Source organism: Mizuhopecten yessoensis, unplaced genomic scaffold (assembly GCF_002113885.1).
Source record: "Mizuhopecten yessoensis strain PY_sf001 unplaced genomic scaffold, ASM211388v2 scaffold8387, whole genome shotgun sequence".
NCBI classification, from domain to species: domain Eukaryota; kingdom Metazoa; phylum Mollusca; class Bivalvia; order Pectinida; family Pectinidae; genus Mizuhopecten; species Mizuhopecten yessoensis.
The window spans coordinates 149,550-173,372 of NW_018407522.1; the positions used below are offsets into that span (position 1 = coordinate 149,550).

Below are 23,823 nucleotides of genomic sequence, written 5' to 3' on the forward strand. Positions count from 1 at the left end.
ATATTTGGCTTGTAGCTTCCTAGGAAAGAGCCGAACAAAGTTTGAGAATGAAAATGACCTTGACCTTCTTTTAAGGTCACATGAGGCAGATATGTCAAACACTTTAAACGACTTCTTCTGAAGAACTGGTAGTTATAAAATCTTAATATTTGGCAGGTGGCTTCCTGGGAAAGAGCCAAACAAAGTTTGCGAATGAAAATGACCTTGACCTACTTTCAAGGTCACAGCGTTCAAATATGTCAAACAGTTCAAACAGCTTCTTCTGAAGAATTAAAAGGCATAAAATTATAATATTTGGCTGGTGACTTCCCGGGATAGAGCTCACCAAAGTTTGCAAATGAAAATGACCTCAACCTACTTTAGAGGTCACAGAGGTCAACAACATTTTAATGGATTTGTTCTTGAGAACTAAAAGGAATGGATTCATAAGATTTGGCTGGTAGCTTTTTGGAATAGAGCTAACCAATTTGAGAAGGAAAATGACATTGACCTACTTACAAGATCAAAGGGAAAAATATGTCAAGCAACTTCTGAAGAAGAATCAAAAAGCATAGAATCTTATAATAATATTTTGCTGGTAGTTTCAACAGATGGAACCAACAAAGTTTGCGAGGGAAATATTTATAGTGCAATATAATATTGAATGAGAATATTTTGCTATGACTTCTTAAATATTCAGGTGAGCGATACAGGCCCTCTTGGGCCTCTTGTTATTAAAGTCTGTTCTGGGAAGTAGGGCAGCACGTCCGTTTTTGAAAATTATTTAATTTCCCTGTCGGATGATTGGATGGCCGAACGAGCCCCGCAATGGGATAAGTTCGGACAGGCATTCGGGTAAGTTCGGTCCCATTGGAATCAGCTTAATTATGACATTATAAAGCATGCAACGTCAGATTTTTCCGCCAATTTTACGACTTTTTATGTGTTACATGGGCCGAACTTGCCACGATATCATTGGCCGAAACTGTCCGGCCCAAATTGATATTTCAATAAATTTTAATCGTGCATCAATATGGTAGTGAGTGCTTGGCTTTGCTTTTATGTACATGCATATCATTTGAAGCTGTCAGTGTGTTACACATTTGACGTTCGCATAACTAGAAGCGAGATCATAATTTTCTTTCTACCCTCTCAAAAGTAATTTTCTGCTGTATAGTAATTTTACATTAGAGCTTTCCTCGCCATTTTTTCGTGTGAATGCCCAGCCAACTAAACTGCTAAGATCTTTAAAGTTGTAAATATTAGCTTAAAAAACAAAAATATCGGTGGTGGCCGAACTTACCCCGGTCTTGGCCCGCATGTAGATTTTTTGTATCGTTGATGATTGGTAAAGGTGTATTCACAATAAAAAAAAAGATGCATTAATGACGCCATTTTCAAAGCTAAAGTAGATATTTGTTCTTGTTACGTATATGAAGGGTTGGGTGGCGGGCTTGTCTTCACCAAGATGGCCGGATTCAATCTCAGTTACCTGCCCAACCACGCGAGTTTTCTCTGGATACTCCGGCTTCCTTTCACATTAAGAATTAAATCCTCTGCATGCTTCGATTCTGTCGGGTCACAAAAAGAATGATTGAAATAAGGTGGAAAAAAACTGTTTGGAAATTTCTATAGAAAAAAGTGCATATTACATATTTGACGACAAGTCTATAAAAGTAAATGTATAGAAATTAAATGTTAGTTCAAAAAAAATGAAATTAAAAAAAGAAAACATTGTAATACTTTGATGTAACTGAGATTGTCGTTATTTAGAATTCCTGTTCCATCCTGAAACACCGGATTGAATTTCAAATTTTGAAACTGTCACTGAGGTTTGACAGGTAATGATGCCAAATAAAACTAAACAGTTTCTGTCTGTAACTAATTATAAAACGGCATGCGTTGTGAAAAAGTAATACGTTACTGAAAAAGGCGTTGATTGTTGATTTCAACATAAATGAATTATCCATTGTTTCTTTTATGAGTGGTGATGCATACATAAATTATGTAAAGACTATAACCAGACTTTCAAAAATGTTGATTATTTCGTTCATATCCTCAACAAATGGAAATCAAAAGCTGATGAAATTTTAGACGATGAAAAATAAATGTACACGTTGACCTATTGGTTAACAATTGTAATGCATCTCTTTTTGAAAATATCTCCCGGTAGAAATATCAACAGAACCTGGTTGATGACAAAAAGGATCTTCAGAAAACATCCGCGTTTTTACTTTTTGTGCCTGTGGCAAAAACTGAAATTAAAAAGTCATGAAGCACCGATAAAGAAAGATTTTCCTGTTATTTTTCATCCTTCCGGAAATAACGGTCATTTCCGGAGAGATGAAAAATAACCGGAACTGATGGCCGTTGCATTTATCTCTTTGTCGGTGCTTCATGAGTTTTTAATTTCAGATTTTCTCCTACATTTTTTATAGCATGTCAGCTAAACACTCTTAGAATGATGCAGATCTTATTTCAATGTATGAAAATTTATAACACTATATGGCATTCAACGGGCGTATATTGTTCCGCCCCGCGGTACTCTTGTTAAGGAAGAAGGGCCCAAATAAAAATGCTGTTTTAATCTCTGATCAAATTTACAGACAGCAGTATTTTATACAGTTTTAGAGGAAATAAAAACACTGTACATTTTATTTAAACATTTTCTCTTACCATATAATAGGAACTGTGATAAAAAAAAAATTCATGTAAGTGTTTTCCCCTATGTAACATAAACAGCTTTTTAATATTTCTTCTTTTAATTATTTTAAATGCAGAAAAAACTAAGGGATACAAATTTAAAGATAAGAAACAAATGTTATATCTATTATTCAATGTACAAAACTAATACACATTTCTATAAATTGTATATTTTATTTTAGAATATTGAAAACAATGATATTGCTGAAAATTCATACAAAAAGAACAATTATTTATTTCTTTGGCTTTAAAGTTCATCAAAGGTTTGGTAAATAAAAGTACCTATATAAACACAATATTAACCCCTCCCTTAAATTTGATGAGGTATTATTGAGTGTGTCCGTCTTGAACGTTCGTTGAAAATGAAACATATCAGCTTAAAAAAAATCTGGGGAGAACCCTGTAACCAATGAAGGCCGATGGAGTGTGACATGATTATGACGTCATAGTATGATAATCTCTGAACGACGTTTCATGCCTGCTAGTATCAAAATGTATGTGATAGATTTGTTTCACTCAGAATGTATATTAGTTTTTATCTAAATAAATAAGTAATAAAACATGGGTATTGTTTTCACTATATGAAAATATTCTTGTATGGGTTGAAACACAATTGTCTTTGCTTCAAGGAATACACTTCCGGTTTCCCCACTGGACGTCTACTTCCGGACGAAAAAAATTAAAGGCAAGGTGTAGCAAGGGGAGGCAACTCTGTTTACGCACGCATGTGTTACCATTAAAGAGCTTGGCTCGGGCGCCTTTGGCGCCCGAGAGCTACGCTCTTATAATAATTAGTAGATATGAACTTATACATTCTCGCTATTTAATATATTAATTCCAGAAAGCATGGCCAGAAAAAGTCCTGTATTACCAACAGTAAATTGCAATATATATACCTGAATAACTGTATAGTAAAATTGCTCTTTTGTGTTATGTAGAGTTAGTACGTAAGTTGCAAAAGTTCTTGCAACTATTCATTTGTTTATCGTGTCATTTGTAAATTGTGTTTCAGGACATTTGCACAGCAGTGTAGGAATATAGAGGAGCTGAATCTCAACAACTGTAAAGAGATCACAGACTTGTAAGTATCCAGAGGTTATAGTTCAAAGTATCCAGAGGTGAAACTTCAAAATATCCAGAGGTCAAAGTTCAAACTATCCACTAGTCAAGGTACACTATATAAGCGATACTGTATAGAACAGGGACATGCACGGAATCAGGGGCCCTGACCTGGTCACTGGAGGTGGCTATACTACATGTACATTGCATCCTGTTTAGAATGACAGCATTTATCTGAAGCAGAGGTTGTGATGTTGTTGGTTTTACTATTTGTTTATTTTCATAAAAGTTTTGCACAAAGATATCACAATCATATCAAACTTGGTCAATATACTGTCTTTAGCATACTACCTGTAATTACTTATTTTTCAACTCCCTATGGATCATTATGAATATGCTTTACTGTAGAAAACTTACTTCTTAGATCCCTTAGAGATCATTATAAACATATACATATGTTTTATTGTTAAGAGCTTATATAATGTCTTGATCCCTAGGGATCACTATAAACATATACATATATTGTATTGTTTATAGCTAATGTCGTGATCCCTAGGGATCACTATAAACATATACATATACTGTATTCTTTAGAGCTAATGTCTTGATCCCTAGGGATCACTATAAACATATACATATACTGTATTATTTAGAGCTAATGTCTTGATCCCTAGGGATGACTATAAACATGTTTTACTGTATGTAGTTGATTTGGAGAGTTGTTTTCTGTAGAACCTGTGAGAGTCTGGGCAAGTACAGCCACAAGTTACACCGACTGGACATCAGTTCCTGTCCACAGGTCACCAACTCTGCACTCAAGGCCGTCAGGTAAGAGGTCAAAGTTCAAACTGACCAATGTCTCTATTCATTTGTTGATGAAGATGATACTGGTGTGAATCTTAAATTTGGATTAGCTTGTAGAATTAATGTTACAGAAATGTATTTACTAGCATAAATGTTGGGAAAAGATAGAAAACTATATCTGTGTGTCTGGGACTGAAATCAGATGTGGTGCTAACATACAGAGTTATTGCCCTTAGTACATCTTTAATAATAATATACAACATTTGATATAGCGCCCTATATAGCTAACATAAGCCACTCTAAAGCGCTTTACAGTACATAGATATACAATTAATATAATTAGGATATACAATTTTTTAGGAATTCGCAGGAGCTGCCGTATCAGGCGCTAACTACTAGTCCTATGCCACCTGGCTAATATCTCCCTATGTGTGTATGCCTGCGTGTGTGCTGGAGATGTATTGTGTTCAAAGTTTGTCAGAAAATGGGAAACTTTGGATAGCTATCAATTCTTTGTCTTGTTTAACATGTTCAGCTTTGATAATTAACAAAGATGGTATAAAATAACCCAACTTAATTATCCAGCTGGTTGTGGTATGTCCATACTAAACATATTATAATCATGTTTTCTGTTTTCAGTGATGGCTGTCACAATTTGAAGATTGTTAATTTGTCATGGTGTACAAAAGTCACAAATGATGGCATAGAGGCACTGGCCAAGGGGTGTACTGTACTACACACCTTTATAGGCAAAGGGTTACCACAGGTAAGTCTTAGTGAGACCAGGTGATACACAGATAAGTCTTAGTGAGACCAGGTGATACACAGGTAAGTCTTAGTGAGACCAGGTAATACACAGGTAAGTCTTAGTGAGACCAGGTAACCCACTGGCCAAGGGGTGTACTGTAATACACACCTTTATAGGTAAAGGGTTACCTCAGGTAAGTCTTAGTGAGACCAGGTAATACACAGGTAAGTCTTAGTGAGACCAGGTAACCCACTGGCCAAGGGATGTACTGTACTACACACCTTTATAGGCAAGGATTACCTCAGGTAAGTCTCATAGAAACCAAGAAATCTACAGGTAAATCTAAGTAAGACCAGGTAACCCACGAGTAAATCTTAGTAAGACCAGGTAACCCACGGGTAAATCTTAGTAAGACCAGGTAAAATCCACTATTTCCCCTCTGAAGTTTTAAGACCAGGTTACTCACAAGTAAGTGTTATCAAAATATAAGCCATGAAATCTACAGGTAAATCAATATGAGAACTATATGTTCATGGACTAATGTTAAACTGCGGTTTAAGGGGGGATCACAAAGTACCCCTGGAGTGGAATACCTATTTCCACATGTCTAGTGCTTTATCTTTAAACTGACCATAGCTAAAATGATTAAAATCTTGTGAGAAGGGGGAGAAATTGGTTTGGTATTACTGTCAAAGTGGCTGATACAGATCCAGTCTTTTTTATTGAATTTTAAGTGTCTGCCGTTCTTGGAAGTTGATATTTTTTTATACAAATTGCTTTCTTTGTTCTAGGTGACGGACGTTGGAATCTCTCATATAGCAAGGAATTGTAAAAACTTGAAAAAAATCAATCTTCATAGTTGTTCAGTAAGTAGAAAAAAATCACTACATGTACTAATAAATGTGGTACTTGATATAAATAGCTATTCAACAAGCAATGTCTGATTATAAGGCCAGGTGTTAATCAAATGTGTGTTGACCTGAATCAAAACCAGGATTTTAGGTATCGGTACCTGGTAGTGAAAATGTATTAATTATACCCCCGCAACGAAGTTAGGGGTGGTATACTGGAATCACCCTGTATGGATGTCTGTCTGGATGTCGTCCACAGTAACTTGTCCGGAGAACTCCTCCTTAACTAACAGGTGGATTTCATTGAACCTTTGCATGAATGATCGGTATCTTATGTAGTTGTGCACCGGCATTTTAATTTGGGATTTCAACTCTTTTTGATGGAGTTATGCTTCTTTGTGCCAAATACTTGTCCGTGCAACTCCTCTTTAACTATATTGCTTTGAATAAGTAAGCCTTTAGCTTTCAGTTTTGGTTTATTAAGGAGCGGGGGTATTAGTTAGCCTTTGGCTTACAGTTCTAGTTTATTTAAGAAATATGACTTTTTTGGTTTTAATAAATCCTTTCAAAATGTGCTTTTGAAGTTGCATGCTTCCATGTTAATAATTCACACTATAAGATGTAAAATAATCCAACAATTTGTTTAAGTAGTGATATTACATAACAAAGTAGATGATATACTAAATTTCCAATTTTAAGAAATTTATAATTTGAATAAAACACTTTCAATTAAAGAGGTTTTTCCGGGTTCAGGTTTTGAAAAAAAAAGTCTGTAATTTATTTTAGGCTCTCTTTATCGTGTGAAAATGTGTTTATTATCTCGTGTTTAAACCTTTTTTTCTCGTCCTGATTTTAAACCTCTGAATATTTTCCTTAGATATCTTGCTCTTTATAAAGTTTTACTGTTTCATAAGTTGTTCAAAGCTGTGTCACGTCTGATTTATAAAACTGTTTCCAGAATATAACGGATGAGGCTGTACAGGAGATCGGGGAACACTGTCACCAGCTCTTGTTTCTGTGTATATCAAATTGTCCGAGGCTGACGGACGCTGCTCTGGTCTCCCTAGGCCAAGGATGTCACAACTTAAGGTGGGTATAAACTTGTGATAGTACTGTAGTTATCGATATCTCATTGACATGCGTTTTACCTCGTCTCCTGTTAAAACAGACGACATGGACTAATTTCGGAGTTAACAGTTGTGGAGGCATTTTGTAAACAACATACATACAAAGGCCTTCACATAGGGCCAAAAATGTTTAAATTTTTAATCTGTTAATATGTGAAAAATGTGAAAATATTTGTACGGTTTGCTGAACCCAGAGCCCAAACTCTGGCAGTAATCCTATAACTAAAAACTGGAGAATAAATGTTTTTTTACGTCTGGAAAAAAAATATGTGAAAAATCTGAATCAGTTAACATGTTACAAGTTCCTCACTTAATAAATATCAACCCTATATATCTGTAGGACAGGGAATTTCTGCTTGAATTTCCATTAATAAGTGTCACATCTTCCTAACAGTGAATATCAATAATCACCAAAAATTAATTATAAAGAATGGTTTGGTCGATGAAGCTGAATGATACATATCTGGGCTAATTAGTACCTATGAATTAACTGATTGTTGTGTTAAAACTTGACAGGACATTGGAGGTCGCATGTTGTTCCCATTTCACAGACAATGGTTTCCAGGCCCTGGCCAAGGTAAGTCTATTACCAGTCAGGGGAGGTAACTTGTAGAGTCCCTTCATAGAAACCTGGCAGGGACAGGGAAATATGTAAATAAATAATCATGCAATGTTATAGGAATTGGAGACATAACCGAATCACATCTATTTATTATAAATGAAAAAACCAACCAGCTAGACCGACCATGGGACTTCAGCATTTGAACCCTTCATGTTCTGTCTGGGGTTGAAGTGTAATGTTTGACCTCCGTAATGTTTACCCTCTGAGTACAGTTAAAACAATAACATTTATATTGTTCATAGACAGATAAAGACCAGCTAGAGGCAGTAAACTGTATCTTTCATTCATTATCTATTTCAGAATTGCAATAGTTTAGAGAAAATGGACTTGGAAGAATGTATACAAGTAAGTACAATGTTCAACATTTCATAATCCCTTACTTACTGCTGCTGCACTGTAGTAGTGTGGTATATATGATAAGTGACGTGATGCTGCTGTTCATAGTAGAGGAAGGCCTACAGTAGACTACAGTGGATAACTACTGCCCAGCAGACTACAGTGGATAACTACTGCCCAGTAGACTACAGTGGATAACTACTGCCCAGCAGACTACAGTGGATAACTACTGCCCAGTAGACTACAGTGGATAACTACTGCCCAGCAGACTACAGTGGATAACTACTGCCCAGTAGACTACAGTGGATAACTACTGCCCAGCAGACTACAGTGGATAACTACTGCCCAGTAGACTACAGTGGATAACTACTGCCCAGCAGACTACAGTGGATAACTACTGCCCAGTAGACTACAGTGGATAACTACTGCCCAGCAGACTACGTAAATTATCATGCTTGATCACTAAATTGTACCGGTAGTTGAAAGGAAAATGGAGGGTTTGTGATCTGCGATTCGTGCTTCAATGAATAGACACATAGATTGACTTCTTCGCAAATTTCATCAAGGAACCCCATGCCAGTGAATGTTCATTCATGTTTAGATATATAGGTCTCGTATTAAGTAATGACAACAGTATGATCCAATATCTGGGCACTGGATCCGAACAGACAAATGTTGGTGGGATGCGTATTACTTAAATAAATATATGGGCAAAGTAATAGCGACAGTGCAGACAAAGTAATAGCGACAGTACAGACAAAGAAATTTGTCAAATTTCCGGGCGATCTGCCCCTTTGTCAAGACAGAAACATAACATATCACAACATACAACATATCACAACATACAACATATCACAACATACAACATATCACAACATACAACAGAGATAAACAGTCACTATGAAGCAATACTTCAACATAAAATACATGAACAAAAACAAACAACAGCAATCACTTTTGAAATATGTTGCTGTAATTGTTTTTATCACATGCCTATGCAATCCTACGATAGTAATACATCATTTTGTCAGATTTGTTTTCTGTCTGCTTGTGTCACACATGTGCGATACAAGATCCTGTATCACCACAGTAGTCGGAACTACTTTTTAGGAGAATTCCCTCTACTGACACCGCTAAAAATAACCTGGTATTTGTATTCAACATAAACTTCTAAATATCGTCACAGTCGCGTACAACATCCCATTCATCACCTCCAATGAAATACCGACGAATACTGCCAATTGTTGACTCAGATGATGAAGATTTTATCTAGATTTCTTGTGTTTTCTCACCTTGGCGCGTGACGTCACTCAGACTCGGCGCGTGCTGTGACGTTGCGAGACTTTTGGAGAATTTGTAATGACCGACATTTAAACTTACATGAATACACGTAACTTTATGCCATTAAATGTGTTGCATTTTAATTTTTCTTTGTTATTTTGTATTTAACCATTAATATTTAAAATGTTGTACACCCAAAGGTACAGTTCAGTCTCAAAAAGACTGTTATCATTCACAGGTCCTGTGAACCATGCAATTACTTTTTTTAAAGCAATGCAATGATTTTATTTTTAAGAATTTGTTTTCTATATCTCAGAATTATCAAAACAACACATTAATTATACAAAGAATGTGTTAAATAAAAATAAAAGAAATACATTATCATAAAAAAACACCAAGAGAATGCCATTTTTTTTAATAAAACACAAGTTTCTATTTTAAAAAATCCTGGCATTGCGTCGACCTGTGTGCCGTTGGAAACGACAAAAAGAGGAAAAACATAAAATGTGCATTTAGTCATATCAGATACAATTCCTAATTACCAAGGCTACAATAGGGTTAAGTCATGTGATAAAAGCAAAACCACACATATGTGTTGATCTGTGTATTCGGCTCGCACTCGTTTGTGGTGGCGGAGGAATATATCACTCGTGCGAAGAGCACTCGTGATATATTCCTCCGCCACCAAAAACTCATGCGAGCCGAATACTCAGATCAACACATATGTGTGGTTTTCCCAATGTATCCCCTCTGTTAGATTGTAAGTGAAGGCTGATTCATGTTTAGGTGTATAAATTTGTCTTGTATATTGTGCATTCATCTAGAAAAATCTTGTGTGTGATTGTTTGATTAATAAACTAATATCTCTGGTTTATTACAGATTACAGATTCTACACTGAATTACCTGTCCAACTACTGTCCCAAAGTCAGCGCATTGGTAAGTGTACTGTCCCAAAATCAGCGCATTGATAAGTGTATTGTCCCAAAATCAGCATATTGGTTAGTGTACTGTCCCAAAATCAGCGCATTGATTAGTGTACTGTCCCAAAATCAGCGCATTGGTAAGTGTACTGTCCCAAACTCGGCGCATTGGTAAGTTTACTGTCCCAAAATCAGCATATTGGTAAGTGTAATGTCCCAAAGTCAGGGCATTGGTAAGTGTACTGTCCCATAATCAGTGCATAGTATAGTGAGTAAGTGTCCGACCAATGACATCTTCGATGCGCTTGGGGTTATAACCATTTTTGCTCTCTGCACCCCTGGAATATGTAACATAATAGCAAAATAGTCATCCACAATGTGGCACACACTCAGCCTTCAATTTTGTCATGACATATTCCAGGGGTGCACGCTGCATAATTGAGCATAACCCCTTGAGGACCCAGGATGCACTAGTGAACTACCTTATATCATCAATAAAGTAATAGATCCATCGTCTGTTTTCAAAATGGTAAACAGACTTTTAAGACTTAGGATGTATGTACCTTTCTTTAACCCTTTCACCACTGTAGACCATAATGTAGATCAGTGCATGGTAGAATCTACTAAAGTTACATAAGGGGTGATTGGGTTAAAATGCCACAGTAACATGTACCTAAAAATGCTAGGAATATCAAAATCTGATTGGAGGAATAATATTATAAATCTGTTCTTCATTAATTAGTTAAATATAAAAAATGATATTTCTTGTAAAATTTGATGATTTTAACAGTTTTCTTTCGAAAAAACTATTGGATTTCCATTTAAGTGATTTATATCATTATAAAAAAAGTATAAAAAAAAATTATAATTATATTGAGACAATGTTTTTTCAAAAATGAACATGTTTATATTACATTTTACATATTATATTACATTATACAACTATTAAGAGCCCGTGTATTTCCTTTCATCAGAGTCTGTCCCATTGTGAGCTGATCACGGACGAGGGAATCCGTCACATCGGGACCGGGACTTGTGCTACAGAGTATCTCCACATCCTAGAGCTAGACAACTGCCCGCTGATCACAGACGCATCCCTAGAACACTTGATGGGCTGTCAAGGGCTCGAGCGAATAGAACTCTATGACTGTCAGCTCATTACACGTGCTGGCATCCGCCGACTCCGAGTAAGTACCTCTCGAAGGAATGTGAGGTAATATAAGGAGCTTTCCAAGGAACGTGAGGTAATATAAGTAGCTTTCCAAGGAATGCTGGCTAATATAGGTACCTCTCGAAGGAACACGAGGTAATATAAGTACCTCTCAAAGGAACACAAGGTAATATAAGTAGCTTTCCAAGGAACGCGAGGTAATATAAGTACCTCTCTGAGGAATGCTGGGTAATATTAGTACCTCTCCAAGGAACGTGAGGTAATATTATTACCTCTCCAAGGAACACAAGATGATAAAAGTAGCACTCAAAGGAATGCCAGATAATTTAAGTAGCACCCTAAGGAACGCCAGATAATAAAAGTAGCACTCTAAGGAACGCCAGATAATTAAAGTAGCACTCTAAGGAACGCCAGATAATATAAGTAGCACTCTAAGGAACGCCAGATAAAAAAAGTAGCACTCTAAGGAACGCCAGATAATAAAAGTAGCACTCTAAGGAACGCCAGATAATATAAGTAGCACTCTAAGAAACGCCAGATAATAAAAGTAGCACTCTAAGGAACGCCCGATAATATAAGTAGCACTCTAAGAAACGCCAGATAATATAAGCAGCACTCTAAGGAACGCCAGATAATATAAGTAGCACTCTAAGGAACGCCAGATAATATAAGGATTGTATACAGGGAAATCAGAATTTGTACTGATGGTATGATTGTTTATGTAAAAGGGAACACATCTTTCACTGTCGATCTGTTAAAACATGCTTGAGAAAGCAGATAATGATTTATCATGACCCATTTACTCGATAATGTTGAGTCCATTTAAATTTAGGGACAACATGTACCAGTAATTGCATTGTATATCGGGAAGTTAGGTTAGAATAACATGTACCAGTTATTGCATTGTATATCGGAAAGTTAGGTCAAATTTTGGTGATGATTTGTCCTGATATTACTGATGATGTTGTTTTCTAGACACGGCTGCCAAACATCAAAGTACACGCCTACTTTGCACCAGTGACCCCACCTCCCTCGGTCGGCAACGGTCGGCAACGATACTGCAAGTGTTGTGTGATTCTCTGACAGCATGGGGCCAAGGTGATGACCTTGAAACAACTTTAGGACAAGTACAGGGACGAATGCAAGGTGTGACGAACTCGTTGGCCGGTACAGGTGTAGTAGACAGTGACAGCTGTAGCATCTTTATGATAACTACACTGTACTGGCATGGAGTTGTCAGGGAATTCTGGGAAGTCTTGCAGGTGTCCTGATAGCTCTGTGAGCTGGTAGTGGCTCCGAGTCGGCCCGCAGTCTGGAGCTGTGTTGTGTGGGTGGGGATGTACTGTGAGTCCGTGTATCGAGACTGGACAGGCTTCGCTGGTTATATCAAGTTTGTTGCTTACAAGATGACATTCACATGCAAATTTATCAAGCTGGTATAATACATAACCACGGACGTCATGATTATTTTTGCAGAAAGTATCCGCACTGCGATTCTTTTGATGTGTTTTACTGTGAAAATGTCTGTGTGTAAAAGTGTCCAGTTTTACATATCTCCGACCCATCCATCACGCATCACCAGCTACCACTCAGAGACAGCGATCACGAAATATCAACTGCGCGAACATGACGTCATCTGTTCAATGAACGATTGGATCCTCCAGATCATGTGATCTTGTTAGGGATCAAACGACGCAGAGAAATACCTTTAATTGTCCATTGTATATTGAGAAATATTTAGGGTGATTATGTATGAATTATGTAAGTCACTGAATGAAATCTCAGAGCGAAGATTACTCCCTGAGATTTAAGTGGAGTGAGTAGTAACCGGAGTGTGAACGTGGTCATTACTGAAGCAAGTTATATCTCCAAATGTGATTATAAGGTTTTCTTAAAGAAATGATATCTATGAATATGAATACACGTTTTCCTTAAAGGAAATCATATCCATAAATGTGATACAAGATTTTAAGAAAATAATATTTCTATAAATAGGAGTATAGAATTTTACTTAGACAAGTAATTAGTATCTTAAGATGTGATGGTTAGTTTCTTTTTACTAAAGCAAGTTAATATTTTATCAGTTTGTTGTAGCAAAAAATATCTAAATGTGAACACAGTCTTTAATTAAGGAATATCATTTGATTTTAACGTAACTGAATTACTTCTAAGGTTTCAACTATGTCCTTTAGTCACAGGTGTATGCCTCCTGTTCAGACAGGGCTCCTTCATGTGTAGGTAAATTTATCCACGCTCCCGAGGGCTCGACAGAATGAGGTTTCCTATGACTGGGGCAGTGGAGCGAGGCAGTCAAGTATTATGATTTTACAACAAGTATTAACATCCAAAAGCAGTATAGGAAGCTGCTCATGTGGACACATCAGAAACTGGATGACAGGTGTTTTAAGTTAAAATTCTCTTGTGTTAGTTTACAGTATGCACTCTAGGTAAGAGTGAAGATGTCATACAAAATTTTCTGTTTCTTTGGAATCGTACAAATCACAAAAATTGTGGATTTATTACCAAATCCCTATGGCTGGACAGCTGCAAAGTGAATATTTACGCTGAGAGTTCACCAGTTAAATACTGAAAGACTGAAATTTGTATGATTAAGGAATTTAGTTCAAATTTTTATCTGTTTAGGAGTTGTTAACAACAAGTAACCTAGTTTTTAGGACAATTTAAGAGTTGTTTTGTTGGGTGTTATCTGGAAAAGTTACCTTGTTGAAAGTTAATAACTGAAAGTTAATTGGTTAAGAATTAGTAAACCAAGAGTTAACAGGTTGAAAGTTTAGAAGAGTTACCTGATTTATAGTTTACATAAATGTTTCCTGGGAGTGTAGACAAAGGTTTCCAGGCTGAGAGTTTAGATGAGACTTTCCATGTTGAGAGTTTAGATGAGAGTTACCTGGTTGAAAGTTACCTGGATGAGGTTTTAAATGAGAGTTAGCATGAGAGTTACCTGGTTGAGAGTGTAGACGAGTTTCCAGGTTGAGAGTTTAGATGAGAGTCTCTAGGCTTAGAGTTTAGACGAGTTTCCTAATTGAATATTTAGATGAGAGTTACCTGGTTGAGAGTTAGGATGAGAGTTACCTGGTTGAGAGTAAGGATGAGAATTACCTGGTTGAGAGTTAAGGATGAGAGTTACCTGGTTGAGTTTTTAGCTCACCTGGCACGAAGTGCCAAGTGAGCTTATGCCGTGGCGCGGCGTCCGGCGTCCGGCGTCAATATTTTACTTTAAACGACTTCTTCTTAATAACCGAAAGGCCTAGGGTGTCAATATTTGGCCAGAAGCAAACTTGGATGAAGGGCTACAAAGTATGTTAAATTAATGACCTTCACCTATTTTCAAGGTCACAGGGGTCAAATATGTCAAAAACTTTAAACATCTTCTTCTCAATAACCAAAATGCCCAGGGAGTTGATATTTGGCCAGTAGCATGCTTGGGTGAAGGGCTACCAAGTTTGTTCAAATGAATGACCTTCAATTATATTCAAGGTCACAGGGGTCAATTGTATTAAAAAACCTTTAAACAACTTCTTCTGAATAACCAAAATGCTCAGGGTGATGATATTTGGCCAGTAGCATGCTGAGATGAAGTGCTACAAAGTTTGTTCAAATGAATGACCTTCACCCATATTCAAGGTCACAGGGGTCAAATATGTTAAAAACTTTAAACAACTTCTTCTCAATAACCAAAATGCCCTGGGTGATGATATTTGGCCAGTAGCAAGCTGAGATGAAGGGCTACAAAGTTTGTTCAAATAAATGACCTTCACCCATATTCAAGGTCACAGGGGTCAAATATGTTTAAAACTTTAAACAACTTCTTCTGAATAACCAAAATGCCCAGGGTGATGATATTTGGTCAGAAGCATACTAGGATCAAGGGCTACCAAGTTTGTATAAATGTATGACCTTGAATCATATTCAAGGTCACAAGGAGCAAATATGTTCAAAATATTTCAACAACTTGTTTTGAATAACCAAAAGGCTCAGGATATTGATATTTAGTCAGTAGTATATGCTGGGATCGAGGAATACTTTGTTTGTTAAAGTGAATGACTTTGACTTATATTCAAGGTCACAGGGGTCAATTTCTTTTTAACGACGGGTCCCAGGATGTTTATACTTTGCAAGTTGCATCCTGAGATGAAAGGCTATGCAATGTGTTCAACATAATGACTTTGTTCGACTTTTAATCACAGGGGTGAAATGTAAAAAAAAAAAAACAGGGTCTTTTGAATGAATTTTAATCAGAAATACTGATATTTTTCCTGTAGCTTTATTTTAGATCACTTTTAATGTTACAAGTGTGAGTTTTATACCAGGTGAGCGATGCAGGCCCATTGGGCCTCTTGTTAGATGAGAGTTACTTGCTTGAGTTCTTAGATAAAAGTTTTTTGAGTTTCCTGACTGAAAGCTTGATTACAAGTTTAGTGTTCTGTCTCTATTTAACAGTTTTGAGATCCGAGAATTGCTAAGATTAAATAAGTAAGATCATTTGAGTATTTCCACCATACCTGGTGTGTAATCTTAGGATGTGTAAGTGTGTCTATCCGTATGGCCATCTTTCTCTGTATATGATGACAAGCGAGGTTTTATCCGAGATTATGAGCTATGTCATTTCCTTGAACTGAAATGTAGCGACAAGATATTCAGTTAAACTGTGGCTGTACTAATCATGTGTACTGTAATCAGCCTGTCAATGTCGATTAGAAGTTGTGTACTGTAAGACACTCTCTAGTTTTATATAAAATGTTGCTCCTACCTAATATATGTTTACTTCAATAGTGTACAGTAATATAAGGATCTCTTTCAAGTTAATCAATATTGTTGCATAAAAAATGCAACAAATTATTCATAGGGGCCAAATTTCTTATATACTAATATAGGTAAATTTTAAAAGATAATGCATCTTTGTGTAAATACTTGTTACAGGACAATTTTCTGTCTTGGCATGTATGTCTGTTCAATCCCATTTAGATATTTAACTATAGTACTGTACATGTTGGTGTGTTTTTTGCGTGACAAATCTGATATCATAAGACAATTCTGTGACTCTAATATGAACTAATGTTTCTAGTTTAAAACCCTGTTCGTATCGATTTGATGATGATTGATGATGAACGCAGTACGGGATTGTTCCTGAAAAACACCATAGGAAAAGGTTCAGTTTACTTCCAGAAATATATCCCAACACTGAACGATCCCTGTACTATTACCAAAAGCTGTAACTATGATTTTTTGATTTTTTTTTACTGACTTGATAAAAGCCCTAATCAAACCCTTCTGATACATTCATTTATCACATACCGTAAAACCCCATGTAATTTGCGCAGGTACTTTTTGAACCTGAAAATCCCCTAAAAAGCTTCTGCTCGGATTTTTTGCGCACATTTTATTTTTTTGAAAAAGAAAAAAAAATCAAGTTCCGAAAATCGATCTCTGAAAATGAAAGACAAGCAATTTTCAGACCATTAAATACAGTGTTCTGTATTGCACATGTGCAATATGGAATGTTGTATTTACCTACTAGCCAGAACTACTTTTTATGGGAATCCCCTTGTCATGGTGAACTGAAAAGTTCCCAATATTCGCAAAAAAATCATAGTTTATGAAATCTTTGTATCGATCTCTATCAAATACGGAAGGTATGTGATAAAAGCAAGACCACACACTTCTGTTTTTCCATCGAATCAGAAAGCACTCATTTATTGGGTGGACGTATATATTCGTCCGCAAAGAAACTCATGCTTTCTGATTCGTTAGAAAAACACAAGTGTGTGGTCTTGCATATATATTTTTTGAATAAATACTAGATGAAATAAACAAAGAAGTAGTCAACAACATTGTTTTAAAGTAAAAATACAATGGTGCCAGGCAGGATTCGAACTTTAATCCTAGTTCAATCGTTCTAACCAACTGGGCTGCCTGATGAGTGCTAAAGTCCTCTGATTAGTCCTTCTAACCAACTGGGCTGCCTGGTGAGTGCTATAGTCCTCTGATCAGACCTTCTAACCAACTGGGCTGCCTGGTGAGCGTTAAAGTCCTCTGATTAGTCCTTCTAACCAATTGGGCTGCCTGGTGAGCGCTATAGTCCTCTGATCAGACCTTCTAACCAACTGGGCTGCCTGGTGAGGGTTAAAGTCCTCTGATCAGTCCTTCTAACCATCTGGGCTGCCTGGTGAGCGCTATAGTCCTCTGATTAGACCTTCTAACCAACTGGGCTGCCTGATGAGCTCTATAGTCCTCTGATTAATCCTTCTAACCAACGGGGCTGCCTGGTGAGTGTTAAAGTCCTCTGATCAGGCCTTCTAACCAACTGGGCTGCCTGATGAGTGCTAAAGTCCTCTGATTAGTCCTTCTAACCATCTGGGCTGCCTGATGAGCGCTATAGTCCTCTGATTAGTCCTTCTAACCAATTGGGCTGCCTGGTGAGCGCTATAGTCCTCTGATTAGTCCTTCTAACCAATTGGGCTGCCTGGTGAGTGCTATAGTCCTCTGATCAGTCCTTCTAACCAACTGGGCTGCCTGGTGAGCGCTATAGTCATCTGATCAGTCCTTCTAACCACCTGGGCTGCCTGGTGAGCGCTATAGTCCTCTGATTAGACCTTCTAACCAACTGGGCTGCCTGATGAGTGCTATAGTCCTCTGATCACAGTACCGTCGTTCTAACCACCTGGGCTGCCTGGTGAGCGCTATAGTCCTCTGATCACAGTACCGTCGTTCTAACCAACTGGACTGCCTGATGAGTGCTATAGTCCTCTGATCACAGTACCGTCTTTCTAACCACCTGGGCTGCCTGATGAGTGCTATAGTCCTCTGATCACAGTACCGTCGTTCTAACCAACTGGACTGCCTGATGAGTGCTATGTTCCTGTCCAAGTACCAGTTACAGTTACAATTTCAAAAGTGGATTTCAGGGGAGGTTACAGAATGTATGTAAAATTGAAGTGGAAATCTCTGGTGTATTTCTTGTAGTGAGGCATGGATGGAACCTTAAAATATGTCAAAAACAGGAGCAATATTAGATTGAGTATCAATATATGTGTTACTGGTACATTAAGATATACACTGTGATGTAGACCTGAGAAATTGTTCATCGGTCTGATATTTACTTGTCTCACACTTCAAGGTAAGGTCAAATTTGTTATGACCCAAACGTTAAACCTGAAATATCAAATGTTTGAGTGAGGATGAATTGGATTAGTTAAAGAATATAGAAAACTAGAAAATGTCTGTAAGACATGAATACCCCCCATCACCATGTGAAATTAGTTTCAGTTTTTGATGTTTTATGGGACGGGACAGACTTGGGCATCATAAAAAATACCAAACAATCCCTGTAGGTATTCATGAATTGTTTTAGTTGTATCAGTTTTATTTCAGTTACATATTCAACAGTTACATGATTGACCTAGTTACACATTTAACAGTTACTTGATTGACCTAGTTTAACATAAACTTACTTGATTGACCTAGTTACATATTTAACAGTTACATGATTGACCTAGTTTAACATTTAACAGTTACATGATTGACCTAGTTACACATTTAACAGTTACTTGATTGACCTAGTTTAACATAAACTTACTTGATTGACCTAGTTACATATTTAACAGTTACTTGATTGACCTAGTTACACTTTTGACAGTTATATGATTGACCTAGTTACACATTTAACAGTTACATGATTGACCTAGTTATACATTCGATAGTTACTTGATTGACCTAGTTACACAGTAATCAGTAACATGATTGACCTAGTTACATATTTAACATTTACATGATTGACTTAGTTATACATTCGACAGTTACATGATTGACTTAGTTACACAGTAATCAATTACATGATTGACCTAGTAACACAGTAAACAATTACTTGATTGACCTAGTTACACTTTTGACAGGTACATTATTGACCTAGTTACACATTTGACACTTATATGATTGACCTAGTTACACATTTTAAAGTTACTTGATTGACCTAGTTACACATTTGACAATTTCATGATTGATTTAGTTACACTTTTGCAATTTTCTTTATTGACCTTGTTACACATGTTATAGTTACATGGTTGACCTAGTTACAGATGTGAACCTAGTTACAGTCCAATCTCCTTCAGATTTCACTAGTCACATAGTCAGGATCAACAGGTTTCTGTATGACTGTCGGTGTTAATGTATTTATCATGGGTTTCTCCTCCTACTCCATCATGATCAGACCTGTACACCATCAGTCTGTATGTAAATGTTGCCTCATGTCGCTGCTTCTCTTCTGTGTTATTTGCTGGTATATTCCTATAACCTTTGACCCCTAGTTCTTTGTGACTTATAACCCCTTGACCTTTTGTTCTCTATAACCTTTCCGATTTCTCTTTTCCTATCATAATGCTCTGGTCAACTGTTATCCAGTACTAGGGGTCTTTTTCCCGAATCTTCTGAACAAAACTACAGGCACTCCAAAGCGGGCCAAAATAGAGGTTCCCCCAACAAGTCATGGTCAACAGGCATGTTTGTCTAACCCTTTCACCACTGTAGACCGTAATGGACTAATACAGATCAAAACATGGGAAAGTCTACTAAAGTTTCATAGGGTTGAAAGGGCTTACATTTAAAAGACACAAGGCTTGCTGAGTGCATATTATCTATTTGAGTTGACCGATAAAAAAGCTTGAACAAAACTGATGAGTGTGAAATCACATTTCCGTTGTGTCATAAGTGCTTGATGGTATACACGTAATAAGGTATATTTTATTCGGTGAAGGCGATGAACAAAAATTGCCAATCACTTAGTGATAACATAGAAATCTCCACCATCAGGGTCTTGTTTGTTACAGACAAGCATCATTGTCCCCTGTGGTGGAGATTTCTCTTGGTCACAAATTCCAGGATGTTTGTTTTCCTGAGGAAACTCTTGAGAGTTTTCTTTGAAGGACATTATGATGTAAGATTTAAGGACATTATGATGTAAGATTTAAGGACATTATGATGTAAGATTTAAGGACATTATGATGTAAGATTTAAGGACGTTATGATGTAAGATTTTGACACAATCTTATCCAGTATGTATGCTCTAAATGGGGACAACCTTGACTGTGATGAGTACACTTTGTCCTACAGAATTAGATGTAATGCATTTTCTGTCGCTTTCACCACCACAGCAAACAACTATAGAAATATAAAACAAGACTTTTCTTTTTTTGTCTACATTTTTTTTTATTATAAAAAAACCCACCAATAAACTTAAAGGTCCATTTATGTATTAGAAAGTTTACAATTTCATATCATCACAAAATCATCACAAAAATCGAGACATCAATAACATTGTAACATTTCTCATTTAATTAACTAATAGCGCTGTGGTGGTGGTCTGTGGCTTTGTTTTGTATATTTTATGTATGTTAATTTATAAGTTGTTCGGCTGTGTCTTTCAAGTGAAACAGGATAGCTTTTATTTTTGTACTAGCTTGTGTCTGTTGTGATAAAGTAAAGTAAGGTATGATATTAAAAGGAACCTTGTTAGTCAGTACAATGCCATGTCTGGAAAAAAACACAGGGATAAAGCTGAAGTTGATTACTTAAAATTGTCTCCAAGATATACAGGGAAGTGTGAAGGCTTACAACATTTTATTAGGAAAGCCCTGAGTTCTGTAAATGGATTTTTACGTGCTTGGTAATTTATTCTACACAATGTTCAGTTTTTTGGGTTTCATTTCCTGCTAACATAAAAATTGACTCAACACAATTTTTGTAAATCAGATGAAGGTAGGAAAGATTATGCCAATATGATAACATTGACTTACAAGATCAAACATTCTGAGAAATTACTAATGTTAACAATTAGTCATTAATTAGTCCTGACTTACGGGGCTCCACTGGAGGGAGACATGGTTACAGTAATTAATTAGTCCTGACTTATGGGGTTCCACTGGAGGGGGACATATTTACAGTTAGTAATTAGTCCTGACTAACGGGGTTCCACTGGAGGGGGACATATTAACAGAAGGTAATTAGTCATGACGAACGGGGCTCCACTGGAGGGGGACATATTTACAGTAAGTAATTAGTCCTGACTAACAAGGCTCCACTGAAGGGGGACATATTAACAGTTAGTAATTAGTCCTGGCTAACAGGGTTCCACTGGAGGGGGACATATTTACAGTTAGTAATCAGTCCTGAGATATGGGCTCCACTGGAGGGGGGACATATTTACAGTTAGTAATTAGTCCTGGCTAACAGGGTTCCACTGGAGGGGGACATATTTACAGTTAGTAATTAGTCCTGGCTAACAGGGTTCCACTGGAGGGGGACATATTTACAGTTAGTAATCAGTCCTGAGATATGGGGCTCCACTGGAGGGGGACATATTTACAGTAAGTAATTAGTCCTGGCTAACAGGGTTCCACTGGAGGGGGACATATTTACAGTTAGTAATCAGTCCTGAGATATGGGGTTCCACTGGAGGGGGACATGGTTACAGTTAGTAATCAGTCCTGAGATATGGGGTTCCACTGGAGGGGGACATATTAACAGTAAGTTATCAGTCCTGAGATATGGGGTTCCACTGGAGGGGGACATGGTTACAGTAAGTAATCAGTCCTGACTAACAGGGTTCCACTGGAGGGGGACATATTTACAGTTAGTAATCAGTCCTGAGATATGGGGCTCCACTGGAGGGGGACATGGTTACAGTTAGTAATCAGTCCTGACTAACAGGGTTCCACTGGAAGTTGACACATGAGGTCATCATTTAAATGTTGTATGGCAACATGACTGCACGTCGACTGAAACATGGATGAGTGTGAAGCATTGGTTTGGATGCTATGGACAAGATACTGAAAAAATATATATGTTCACAGAATTGATGTTAATTTCCATATTTTGTTCATTTCTCTAAGTGAGAATACACATGTATTTATGATAAAAATATACTTAGAGGAGAATACATCGTTTAAAAGATCATTTTAAATGGCGAGTTAACACTGTAAAGGGAGGTGCCTGTTCTTTGAAAATACAGTTTCTAGAGCTTTGTCTAGAATCACACAATAGTTCCCAAACAAACCATTGATAAAATTAAGAACTATGTTCATGAAATAATGATTTAAACATAAATATAAATGTCTCCAAAAGTGAAAACAGAAACAAATGTGTTATCTCCCTTTACAGTGTTAAATCACAATTCACACATTTTGAGATATCTCTCTCTGTTTAGATGAACATTATCATCAAAAAATCATTTTGCCACTTGCAGAAATGAATAAAATAGCATTGTCTGAATTGTACTTTCAGACAAAGTCAATTTGTTGGCCACATCATTTGAAACAAATGCCTTGATGACTGTTACTAATTGGTGTGGATGCTTGGTCGTGTGTGTCTCACACCTAGTGGTTACAATGTTACACTAAACAGATTTATATTGTCATGTTTCGACAGTTACCAGTGATATGTCTGTTTCCATGGCAATGTCAGTTGTCCTTGATTGAAGAAAAGCTTGCTATGTACTCTCTGTATCTCCTTGGTTATACCAATCAATCAATCTTTGTAGATCTAAGGTTATCTCTCCTTGTATATGTTAGCGTTTGCATGTTTATTTATTATCTGATCAAGTTTTATAAATAAAACAACATAATCCTTCCTCTGTCTCCGAGTTATTAATAATGATCTTGTCATTTGTTCCTTGATTGAAATACCACTGTTTGATTGAAGTGGGATGGCTGATACTGTAACAATGAGAACGGACCGCTGTGAAAGTAATTGATGAGACTGGGATGGCTGAGAAGTGGTTAGACAAGACTGGGATGGCTGAGAAGTGGTAAGACGAGACTGGGATGGCTGAGAAGTGGTAAGACGAGACTGGGATAGCTGAGCAGTGGTAAGACGAGACTTGGATGGCTGAGAAGTGGGGAGACGAGACTGGGATGGCTGAGAAGTGGTTAGACAAGACTGGGATGGCTGAGAAGTGGTTAGACGAGACTGGGATGGCTGAGAAGTGGTTAGACAAGACTGGGATGGCTGAGAAGTGGTAAGACAAGACTGGGATGGCTGAGCAGTGGTAAGACGAGACTGGGATGGCTGAGAAGTGGTAAGACGAGACTTGGATGGCTGAGAAGTGGGAAGACGAGACTGGGATGGCTGAGAAGTGGTAAGACAAGACTGGGATGGCTGAGAAGTGGTAAGACGAGACTGGGATGGCTGAGAAGTGGTAAGACGAGACT

The 23,823-nt window shown here is 37.1% G+C and overlaps 1 protein-coding gene across 1 annotated transcript in view; it reads left to right on the top strand.

The window, feature by feature from the left end:
* Positions 1–14,549, top strand: part of LOC110455856 (F-box/LRR-repeat protein 2-like) — a 24,292-nt gene extending 9,743 nt beyond the window's left edge. The window contains exons 6-15 of the mRNA XM_021506266.1: positions 3,695–3,763; positions 4,474–4,569; positions 5,185–5,311; positions 6,085–6,159; positions 7,103–7,233; positions 7,788–7,848; positions 8,194–8,238; positions 10,391–10,447; positions 11,406–11,618; positions 12,578–14,549. Coding sequence (XP_021361941.1) covers positions 3,695–3,763; positions 4,474–4,569; positions 5,185–5,311; positions 6,085–6,159; positions 7,103–7,233; positions 7,788–7,848; positions 8,194–8,238; positions 10,391–10,447; positions 11,406–11,618; positions 12,578–12,685 — 982 coding nt within the window. The 3' untranslated portion in view covers positions 12,686–14,549. The remainder of the gene's footprint in view (positions 1–3,694; positions 3,764–4,473; positions 4,570–5,184; positions 5,312–6,084; positions 6,160–7,102; positions 7,234–7,787; positions 7,849–8,193; positions 8,239–10,390; positions 10,448–11,405; positions 11,619–12,577) is intronic.
* Positions 14,550–23,823: the final 9,274 nt, after the last annotated feature.